Genomic DNA, 12,188 nt, shown 5'->3' with positions numbered 1-12,188 from the left:
AAGACTCAAGTTAAAGGTCTCGGTCACCTGGTTCAAGCCCAAGTAAACAAAGTATGCAAGTCAGAACAAGAACCGCCCCCCCAAGTGCATGGCTGTTTTCATTTAGTTACGGTTTGGGGCAAGATTTGTGCAGGGTGACTGGATTTTAAACCAAATCATTTTCTGTTAGGTGAAACACAGTTATTAAGACTTAGCTTGATCATCCAGGGAATAAACTAGAAGATAGTAAGAAAACAAACTTAAATCTATACTGTGATATTATGTACCCTTTTTTTTGGTTCAGTATATTTTTAACACCACGTGCAAATTTATACTTTTTTAAACACAGCCTTGGCAATTTGAGACATTAGAAATCTGAACTCAGCAATTCCATGAAAGAGATATGGGGAGAGTATATGTGGGGTGTGTGTATGTATGTGTGTATACATGCAATTGAATCACAACAATTTCATTTCAAAAACAGCCAAACTGGTGTTTTAAATACAGAGCAGGTTGAGAGCCTATACAAATGGAACATTTAATTTGACCAATGTACTTCCTTCTGTTACTCATGAAAGCCATATTAAAATGTTTTTTAAATATTTTAGGATTTTCTGGAACCAGAGAATCTCTCTCCCTCTGCTCTCACCTTCCCTAACTCCAACTTTCTGTAGTTGGTGATCTTAAAATGTTGCATTGCATCGTGCACAAGTCAGTGAGGCTTGGGCTATATGGTTAGGAGGAAAGTAGTGCAGCTGAGTCCATAAATCCCTTTCAGTTCATAGTTGTTAGGAAGATTTCATGCTGCACTAGACCGTGACATTTAGCATTCTTGCTGCAAAAAATAAGACAGATTATTCATCTATTTCTTATCTGTCTTAAACACTATAGGCACAAAACCCAACTAGCATATAGTTTCACTTTCCAGTAAATGTGAGTTAACCTGCTTTTCAAGGTACATGATGTTCAGTGGCTGAAATTCTTTGCAATTCCACATAAGAGAGATTTCAGGATTGCAAGCCCATTATTTTGTTTCAAACATGTTATCTGATCTCATACTTAAAGAGCAATGAGAAATGCTTCAGAAAAGGAAGAGCACTTTCCAATGCATTCTGAATTTATTAAGATAAAATTGTCATATCTTATAGGATTGAATTCAGTCCCAGTGAGACAATAAAATGGTTTATTAATTGATTGGAAGACTCAGATAAGAAGCAACAGTGATATCTTATGGGGGGGGAGGGTGTCATTCAGACTACCACCAATATATTTGTGACTTTTTAACTACTGAAGAGGCAAATTCTAATTTTCCGGGGGGGGAGGGGTTATTGTTGTTTTAGCGCTCTCATGTATTATCTTGGTGGGTTTTGAAAATGTGATCATTTAAATCATTTTCACCTGCTAAAGGGTGCTAGTTGTTTGGTGGCTGTTTCTCCCGTGTCCGGACAGGTGGGAGACCTAGCCTCTGTGGCTTTATGCCGGACACTCGTTTCCTTCCCACAGAGTTTCCCTGCCCTTCAGGATAACTCAGAGTTTGCCAGCTCATTGTTGGTTCTATCCGAGGGTGTGTTGTCCAAAACCACTTCCTTCCCTTTCCCCTGGAAGAGTGAACATTACCCCATAAGCTAAGGGGGAAATGTTCCAATGCCCTGCTCTAATATCTCAGCCCAGGGAAGAAAGCTGAGTTCAACTGAACTTTTGAATCTTGACCAACCGACTAGTAAAGGTTTTATAATCTCCATTTCTGTTGCCAGCACACCAACTGAACAACTCTCAGTGTCTTTTCTCAAATCATCACCCAATCCATTTGCCTTATGTAGAAAGTGATGATGTATGTAGAGTGACAGACTTCAATTTTTACATAGAAAGGGGGGCGGCAGGATCAGGCCAGCATCAGCCTTAGGCAGCTGTCTTCTATGGGAACCTCCTCCTGAAACAAGGGAAAGGCAGCTGTGTGGCTGCCTCAGGCTGAAGAGAGTCTGGGAGGGTTAGATGCCTTGCCCTCTCCTACTGGATTTCTAACATAATAATAAACAGGTATTTTTTTCTCGAGCAGTTCTCATTTGCCTAGACATGGACAAGGTAAGTTTTCATGGACGGCACAAGTGTGTAATGGATTTTATGGATAAAATAGCTATCATAAAAGCATTAAGCTAAGACTTTAAAAGGATTTGGTAGCAAGGGTAAGTTAAGACTTTGGTTTGCGATTGTTTACTTGGGATGTATGGGAATGTTTGCGAATGTGTATTTTGCTAAAAGCCCTTCTAAATTGTGATAGAATTACTTTTAGACTTTTACTAACTGGCCTTTAGCAAACACCTTTACTGGTTTTTGAGTTGCCTCTATGGTGGTGCTATGTTTTCCCACCATTGTACTTTACAGCACAATTTACAATATGTGTCCCCCCACCAAAAGAGCATTTCCTTTCTCAATTGTGACAAAGCTGCCGAGGAGAAGCTTATTTTTAACTTGGAAATTTGTTTTGTTTTAATAGTTTTAGCCTAAGAACAGTTGTCTTATAGACTTCATAAGCACCTACTGCTATTTTATGTCACAGTTGCCAAAATTTTATTAATGAACTCAAATTTTACTTTCAACACACCAAAAGTAAGCCTGCAATAGAAAAATGAACCTATTTATTTAACACTGAACATGGGGGAGAAAAAAATCAGCCCTAGAAATGAGATGTAAAATAATGCCAAGAGAGATAATTAGAAACATTGCTACGATACAGATCACATTTGGGGCTCTTTCTAGTTTTTGTAATATCTATTTCTAATAGAAATAATATATTGTATGTATTTATTTAAAATTACATCATTTTTTAAAAGCTGGGTGTGTCAGCTAACCAGCTGGTATGTATTAAATGGTGACCATATTTAAAGAAAAAAAGAAAAACCCCAAATCAGTAATAGATATGAATTAACAAGTATAAAGAAATAGATTCATTTATTCCTTTGTTAGTGCTTGGCACACAGTAGATGATTTATAACGAATGATGAATGAGTGAATGGTAGATATATACTGAATACCTTCTATGTGTTTGGTATTATGATAGCTGCTGAATGCAACACTGGATACCAAGAGGTATTTTTACTGTGTGACTTTCTTTCTTCTCTAGGTGGGGAATACCGTAGCACAAGACTGTAGCAAACACCCAGCTCATACATAGAACGAGACACATATTGATGCTTGACTTCTAGGGCCCATGAAAGATTTTTGATCAGAGTTTGATCAGAGGCCCATGAGTTATAATGAGAGTTACAAGAATGTGAAAGTCTGGACCCAAACTGTCTACTCCACCCTAGAAGATTACCAGATGAATTCACTTTAGAGTGGCCCAAGAAGGCCCTTCATTTCCACCCAGGCTGAAACTGCTCTCTGTCCCATCTCTGGATCTCCTGAAAACAACTTATTTTATCAGCACGTCTTAGATAGTTTTAATATTTGTTCCAGCTTCTGTGAAATTTGTGACCCTTTTTCCTGCAGTGAAAATTCCATTTTTTAAGACAGTGGCAGAACAGAAAAATTCCAGAGTGAGGATACATGTTGTGTTGGTTTTGCACACAAACAAAAAATAATGTCTTGATGTTGTTTTTTTTTAAGTTCTCGGTTGTCCTTGTAGGTTTTCCCAACTAGTGCACCCTTGGAAGGAGGGACAATGCTGACCGTATGTGGCTGGGACTTCGGATTCAGGAGGAATAATAAATTTGATTTAAAGAAAACCAGAGTTCTCCTTGGAAATGAGAGCTGCACCTTGACCTTGAGTGAGAGCACAACAAATATGTAAGGATCTTTAAATGTTTTTCTGGGGTATGGTTGGAAAACAAGTTGTGTTTTAGAATGAATGCTTGTAAAGACTGTCCCAAAAGTCCATGTCTTGAATTAGAAAGAGTCTTGGCCCTCTAACATCTCTTGTGGAACTGTTTTGTTTTTAATCCTATTTACTTATCAGGATTAAAAAAGGAGGGCGCCTGGGTGGCTCAGTCGTTAAGCATCTGCCTTCGGCTCAGGTCATGATCCCAGGGTCCTGGGATCGAGTCCCGCATCGGGCTCCCCGCTTGGCGGGAAGCCTGCTTCTCCCTCTCCCATTCCCCCTGCTTGTGTTCCTGCTCTCGCTATCTCTCTCTCTGTCAAATAAATAAATAAAATCTTTAAAAAAAAATAAAATAAATTAAAAAAATAAAAAAGGAAAAAGGTGACATTACCTAGTTAAAGAAAAGAAGAATCCAGCATCTGGGAGTTTTTCAACAATTTTTGTAACATTTCTTCAGAAGTTGTTGGATAGATTTGAAAGAACAGCACTGGTTGGACTTGCTCCATCTTTAAAGTGTTCAAATATAGAGTCTCCAATGGCTTTTTCTATAAAAATCAGTAAACAGCTCAATAAAGACCCTCTCTTCTAAATTCATTTTCTAAACCTCAGAAATGTAGTAAAGCAGCTCAGTCACATTTTTGAGACTTGTTTCTTTTTCTTTCTTTCTCTTTCTTTCTTTCTTTTTTTTTTATGCACTTAAATTTATATTCAGCTGATATTTATTGGTATTATAATGTAAGAAGTGTATCTCATTTAATCATTCATCCCAGGAGATAATAATACTATACTGATTTTACGAAGGTGATGTCTGAAGTTCAGAAAGGTGGAGTGTAGAGGGACGCCTGGGTAGCTCAGTCAGTTGAGCATCTGCCTTCAGCTCAGGTCATGATCCCAGGGTCCTGGGATGGAGTTCCACATGGGGCTCCTTGCTCTCAGGGAGCCTACTTCTCCCTCTACCTGCCACTCCCCCTGCTTGTGCTCTTGCTGTGACAAATAAATAAATACATCTTTAAAAAAAAAAAAAAAAAGGTGGAGTGTAGTTTAGCAGAGGCAATCCAGAGAGTAAGAGCTTAACAGACTCAACTCTCCTGATCCAAGATGTGTGCTTGTTCCACCATTTCCTCCATGCACCTTCTATCAAATGTAAATCCCATAATGAATGGAGAATCCAGAAATGTTTAGTTATTATGTAGTAATAACAACCAAACATTTCAAGTTTTATGGTTGAACCTCTTCTATCAAGTGGTTATTTTATACCTTGTAGAATTCCTTCCAGGATCACACAGAGGTATAAATGTACTCATTTACTGAGACTAAAACATCAATTAATGTTGTACTTGTTTAGGCTAATGGGAAAACAAATTCTTTCTAGAAATCTCCCTTGTAAGTTCTTATTCATTGCTTTATATATTAGAGCCTGTAAAAGTAAAACATAATTCATTCTCTTCTTTAAAAAGTTGCTTAACAAAACAAATCGCATTTATACTTTTTCAGGACTGTAAGATTATTAATTCAAAAATAATTCTATGGAAAGTCTGTCACAATTTCACTATTTTTAAGGTAATTTAATAAACACATGACACATGTAACCACAGAAATATACCTGTTGACATATTTTAATGAAGAAATTTAGTTTATAGTTAGCCCATTGTTTCATATGGTATTGAAATATTTCTTTATCTTATGTATGCCAAACATTATGCTAACAATTTTAGAGGTTTAGACTTAGATTATTATGAATTTTTCAATTGGTGAGGTCAATATTAATGTGGTTTAACAGTTCCTGTGTTGTCTATGTGAAGTGTAATAGTATAGAAATGGAAATATATGATTTTTAGCCCTAATGCTTACCACAAAACTCTGCTTGCTATTCAGAGTAGCCAGCTCACAATTTACAGTTAATGTTCCTTCACATAAAACAGCCAAACCAGAAAATGCCTTTGGATTTGCAACATATTAAACTTTGGGTTTTTTTCAGGCTGAAATGCACAGTTGGTCCTGCAGTGAATGAGCATTTCAATATATCCATAATTATTGCAAATGGTCGAGGGACAGCACAATATAATACATTTTCCTATGTGGTAAGTCTAAGCACTACTGTTCTCAAGAACTAGGATATTTGTTACTTAATCTATTTAGAGTCATAAAATTAACAAGTTACTTTGTTTTGTTTTGTGTTTATTTCCTATTCAGGATCCTATAATAACAAGTATTTCTCCAAGTTATGGTCCTAAGACTGGTGGCACCTTGCTTACTTTAACTGGAAAGTACCTAAACAGTGGAAATTCTAGACACATTTCAATTGGTGGAAAAACATGTACTTTAAAAAGGTGTTGTAAATTTATTTTTTGTTGCATCAGTCAAGTAGGATTAGTATCTATACCTAACAAATCAAGAAAAGATTGTTCTTTTTGTTTTTGTGTGGAGGAAAATCAAGATGTATATTATTTACTCCCCTACTGACAAAACTTCCTCCTTCCTATATCCATCTACCCTTTTGCTGATTTTTCTACCCTTCCCTTATGTTTATTAATTCCACTTTTTAAGTTTCATCTTCCCATCTACCTTCTCTAATGTTACATCTAGTATCCTGGCTATGCTGTGAGCTGTGAGATCTGGTAATTGACAATAAATTAAACATTTCCATCAAGATTTACAATTAGGCTAAATCACTTTGGGGATGTGAGAAACATGGGGAAGATTGGGTCTAGAGGGAAGTTAAGTTTCTGATTCTTAGAGGTGAAAGAGCTCAGTTTAATCAAGTACCAAAAAGATACTTTAAAAATTGCTTAAAATCCCAAAGGTTTTGAAGTCATAGATGGCTTGTCTACAACAAGACTAAGTTTGGGATCCAGTCAAATGTAAATAGGCTACATTAGAAAGCGCTTTTTTCTAAACACATCTGGAAATTCTCATTTAGGAGCCACTGAGTGATATACTTTTGATTTATGCATATAATTCTAAAATATGTGTATCTAATAGCTAAGGTCAATTTTCTTAATTTTTTTGTTCAGTGTGTCAGATAGTATTCTCGAATGTTATACCCCAGCTCAAACCACTCCAACTGAGTTTCCTATTAAATTGAAAATTGACTTAGCCAACCGAGAGATGAACAGCTTCAGTTACCAGGAAGACCCCATCGTCTATGCAATTCATCCAACCAGATCTTTTATTAGGTAAGTAAAAGCTTCTGATGGGTATAAGAAAATAATGAACATAAGAATGATTTGTCTGTCAAATAGGAGGAATTGCAGTTTTATCTCTAGCTTTAATGCTGTTGCATTTCTTTTAAAGGCCGCCTTTCTAATTCAGGAGTGAAAACTACATTCAGGTTCTGAGTACAATTTGACTTTATCATTGCTAGGTTCATGCCAAGAAACATTTTATCCTACTCTATTACATTTTAAATGGATTTCAGTGCAACAGTTTAATGTGGCACCATAGTATTTATGCACTTACATTATGTACACGTTAAGTCTGTCCTAACTTTAGTGGCCAAAAGTGGAATTACCTTTTTTCCCTCCATTCTTCAGTGTATTTTTGCTCTGCCTGCTTTAGACACAGCTTTTCCCCATACCAGACTCCCTTTGAATCAGTATTTCATTGGGCCCACTTCAGTCTGCCTTGTTTCCATTAATTCTAACAGTAGTTAAGTTCATTTTACTTGGATTTATTTTTAAAAGAGAAAAAAAATGTTTCTTTTGCATATTTTGTGAGTAAAAAAAAAAATACATTTCTTCAACTTATAAAATAGGAATTTTAAAACATATTTCCAAGTTCAATAAGTTGTTTCCAAAGAAGAGTTACCACTGAACTTCCATTTGACTTTGGCTTTGACTATAAATTGCAGTCACTACATGTGATGTAATTTAACTTCTTTCTTAAAATACTTGGTAGAAAAAGGACCTCTCCATATTGCTGTTTTTCTATTTTATTTTGCCAGTGGTGGGAGCACAATAACAGCTGTTGGGAAAAACCTACATTCAGTTAGTGTCCTGAGGATGGTCATAAATGTACAGGAAACGAGAAGGAACTTTACAGTGGTAAGTCCTTTGAGAGATAGTTGTACTTAAGACTCTGCATCTCTGCCTTTACCACTGGCTTTCAGGGTACCTAGGACATTTGGGGTTTGCTTTTAATTTTGCTAGTTACCTTCCTTGCAGCACAGATCAAATAGTATATTTTATACAATAACTAAAATTATCTTGTCTCAGGCTAACATTATAAAATACACACACACACACACACACACAAAATGCTAGACACAAAAGATGATTACCAACTTGAGGCAGTGTTTTTAAAGATAGTCGATACAGATAGAAACTACATCATTCCCTGTCTTAGTTGAGGATCCTATAACAAAAATACCATGGACTGGGTGGCTTAAACAACAAACATTTATTTCTCGCAGTTCTGAAGGCTAGGAAGTGTAAGATCAAGGTGCCAGCAGATCCAGGTGTCTGGTGAGGGTACTGTTTCTGGTTTGCAGAAGACCACCTTCCCTCATTGTATCCTCACATGGCAGAAAGAAAAAGAGGAAGCAAGCTCTCTTGTGTCTCTTCTTATTTTTTTGTTAAAGATTTATTTACTTATTCATTTGAGAGAGAGCGCTTGCGCATGAGCAGGGGGAGGGGAAGGAGGAAAAAGGAGGGGCAGAGGGGGAGGGCAATCCCTGCTAAGTGGGGAGCCCAACACAGGCTCAATCCCAGGACCCTGGGATCATGACCTGAGCCAAAGTCAGATGCTTAACCGACTGAGCCATCCAGGCGCCCCTTGAATCTCTTCTTATAAGGGCACTAATTCCTTCATAAAAACTCCACTCTCATAACCTAATTACCTTCCCAAGGCCCCATCTCCCACCATCATGCTGAGGATTAGGGTTACAACATGTGATTTAGGGAGGGGCACAAACATTCAGTCCATAGAATTCCTCTCTCCCTTTTTTTAATGCACCAAAGAACATTGCCCTTTTGCTCTAATCTTGCAACAGCATCCTTGTCTTTCTAAGTGGCAGGCACACATACGTTCTTACATCCCAGTGTAAGAACGGTGTTGTTACTGTTCTTCTTGTCCCTTTGTTAGCATATTATCAAGTAATGAGAAAGAGCATTAGAAGACTGATGTCCTGGAGTGTATGTTTGGTATTTCTCCACCTTCCCTTCTTTTATTTGCAAAGTCAATCAAAATTAAATGAAGGCGTCCTTAAAAGTGATTGATCTAACAATTTATATAGATCCCATTGAAATGATAGTTTTAGTTTAGACTTTAGGAAGGTTGGAGTTATTTAGAAGGATTTCATATTTTTGTTGATGTTTTTCTCTAATATAAAATACCATAATCTAGTTGGACTTGTGCACTCAACTAAAAATGAAAGTTCTAAGTACCCCCCCCCCCCCCCCCCCCCCCGCCGAAGCAGGGTCTTGATTCGGCAGGTGACAGATTGAATTACAGCACTTTCTTTTAGATTCTCCATCCAATATTTCTTGAAGACTAAGGCCACAGTGTTCTTTAATTACAAAAACCAATTTGGGGCTAAAAATGTCAAGCCAAATCACCAAACAATAAGGTCATCTCCAATGAGATTTTTCTTGACCTTCTCAATCAGCCACATTGCATCACCTCTAAAGAGTATTATTAGATTTTTATCATATTCCTGAGAGATTGTACTCCAGGGAGTCACCGTATGAAGTAGAGAGCTTTAAAACCAATGCCCGCACATGGCCACAAATAAAGTTAGAATACCACTGCTATTAATTTAAAGAGCATCACTTCTCCACAGCCAAACAGAACAATTTTTCATTAACCAAATAAGAATACCCTTTTTGGTGTTGGCATGTGACTCTTTAGAAATCTGAGGAATTATTAGTTTATCTAATTCTCGCTGAGCCTAGGTTTTAAAATTAATAGCTAAATTTCCTTCTCCCTCACCAGCATTATAATGACATGTAGATGCCTTTTGGCTTTATTCATTCATTTGTAATCAAACATTTATTTAAAAACCTCCTAGATGTGAGACATAAGAGTTCCATAACCCAAGGAAGATTCAAACAATGATAGAAGATAAAAATCTTATCTCTACCTATCTGGAAATGTAAACTTCTCTTGTTTTAGCCACAAACTTAATATCACAATAGAAGTATGCATTAGAATTGGGCAAGAATGAAGAATTCTATTTGACTATTATTTGTGAGAACTACCTCATAAAGAAATGTGTGTTCCTTCCACGTTCCTTGGGGCTTATAGAATTTGAAGCTGACCATGATGAATTGAACCCATTTATTATTTAACAAATAAAAACTCTTGGCCAGGTCTGATTTAGATATACTGATCCAGCCATGATAACTTTTAAGTCCAGCAAACTCTAAACTTTTAAAATAAAAATACACCATCTTAACAAAATTAATATTAATTAATACACATTATGGCCCATAAGCCAGCAGTTTATTGTATAGTTTTCAAATTTCTTATTGTAAATAAAGAATTATTGTACTCACAATAAAACTGTTCATTTCCATTTTTCAAGATGATGATAAATAGCTTTTGGCATTATAATATGAATTTTATATAAAACTAATATTTTATTTATATTATATCTATGTATCTGTTTTCTTTATCTGCTTACAACATGCATTTTAAAATGTAGGATAATGTTTTTAAATTATTTTTAGAAGAAAATATCAAATACCCAATTTTGCTTGTGCTTTTTATGTATATCCTGAGTCCTTTTTCTATTGTGGGCATAAGTAATTGTTTTATCTCCAACTCTACTTGTCAAAGAAAAGGAAATCTAAGGATGTTGTTGCTTGTTTGTCTTTTCCTTGGGGGAAAAAATGCAACCATTTAACCTTAAATGTGCCACTTTGTGTTGCTGGTTTAGTCTAAGCACAATCAAAAGGAAACCACATTTTCCAAACTTCCATAAATCAGAATTCCAAAGGGGAAGATTTGAAATGAGAGATAAAAGCACATGAAATAATAATAGCAGAGCCTTTGTAAAATAGCGTAAGAAAAGATCTACCGATATAGAATATAGAGTGAGCAAGAAGCCATAGAGTATGGGAGTTAAGGCAGTGAATTCAAGCCAATGGCCTAGGATTTATGTTCCCTACTCTGCCATTCAGAGCTGTGTGACCTGGTCTAATGACATTAGCTCAAAAAGCTTAGTTTCTTCATCTGTAAAATGTGGGTAAAATCATAGCACCTATCTCGTAGGACTGTTGTGAGGATGAAATGAGACAAGCCTATAAAGTATTTTGCACAGAACCTGGCACTCAGAAATTGATAGCTTGAAACACACTAATAAGATGACCTGACTACAGAGCTACTTACAATGTCATCAGTATGGTGCTCGGTAGTTGGCAAAGCACTTACCATGCAGTATCACACACTGTGAATAACATTTTAATCTTAATTCGGGATTGAGGACACTGAGTCTCCTACTAAGGGCTTCGCTTGGATTCTCACAACTTATTTTAAAGGTATGATGTGAATCAAGGACTTCTAACCACACAAAGTCCAGCTCTCATTCTGCCATTGGTATTTCATAAACAAAGAGGCAGTCCCTCCAGGTGACTGTCCTGTCATCTTAAGGAAAATAACAGTGATGGAGGGACAGCCAGCTTCAGTTTGATCAGTATAGCTTATTCCAGGCCAGTGAAGCTCTGTGTTCCTTTAAAGATTGTGTTGTTTGGATGATTTTGCATCTATCATGTTACCAGAAATGTGTTCTTCAACATTAGTAAATTAAATGCAGATTTTTTTCAAAAATTATATATTTTTAATTGTCTAAAACAGTGGACTGTGGAAGTTGCTATTGATGTTGTCAAGCTATCTTCTGTCTAAAATGGATAATTGTGTCTTACTATAGGCATGTCAACATCGCTCTAGCTCAGAGATAATCTGCTGTACAACTCCTTCACTGCAACAGCTGAATCTGCACCTCCCTCTGAAAACCAAAGCCTTTTTCATGTTAGATGGGATCCATTCCAAATACTTTGATCTCATTTATGTACATAATCCCGTGTTTAAGCCTTTTGAAAAGCCAGTGATGATCTCAATAGGCAATGAAAATGTACTGGAAATTAAGGTAAGAAATGCTTAAAAATGCTCTCTGAAATCATCACTTGAACTTAATTGACTTCATAGCTGTATGAATAGAACTGTTGTACTGGGTCATTATCTTATACTACATCAGCAAATATCTAAGCTCTGAAAAACAAATCTTTTTGGCATAAGACTAAAAGTTAAATATAATCATGGACTTCTTTTTAATGAAGCATTTAAAAATTCTTGTGTGTGTATTAATAAGTAGCAAATGTGGGACACAATCTATTAAATAGGCTGCCTGTAATGCATTATCCTCCTGCTGTTATACATTTCCCTGGACACCTAA

The 12,188-nt window shown here is 36.3% G+C and overlaps 1 protein-coding gene across 3 annotated transcripts in view; it reads left to right on the top strand.

Moving 5' to 3' along the window:
* MET (MET proto-oncogene, receptor tyrosine kinase) overlaps nucleotides 1-12,188 on the top strand; it is a 243,581-nt gene that overhangs the window by 199,262 nt on the left and 32,131 nt on the right. For all 3 annotated transcript variants that reach the window (XM_032401723.1, XM_032401724.1, XM_032401725.1), the window contains exons 6-11: nucleotides 3,605-3,765; nucleotides 5,775-5,877; nucleotides 5,990-6,126; nucleotides 6,811-6,972; nucleotides 7,740-7,839; nucleotides 11,664-11,882. In XM_032401723.1, the coding sequence (XP_032257614.1) occupies nucleotides 3,605-3,765; nucleotides 5,775-5,877; nucleotides 5,990-6,126; nucleotides 6,811-6,972; nucleotides 7,740-7,839; nucleotides 11,664-11,882 (882 nt within the window). The remainder of the gene's footprint in view (nucleotides 1-3,604; nucleotides 3,766-5,774; nucleotides 5,878-5,989; nucleotides 6,127-6,810; nucleotides 6,973-7,739; nucleotides 7,840-11,663; nucleotides 11,883-12,188) is intronic.

This window comes from Phoca vitulina, unplaced genomic scaffold (assembly GCF_004348235.1).
Source record: "Phoca vitulina isolate PV1807 unplaced genomic scaffold, GSC_HSeal_1.0 scaffold4, whole genome shotgun sequence".
Classification (NCBI taxonomy): Eukaryota; Metazoa; Chordata; class Mammalia; order Carnivora; family Phocidae; genus Phoca; species Phoca vitulina.
This window is presented reverse-complemented; position numbering and strand designations above follow the sequence as displayed.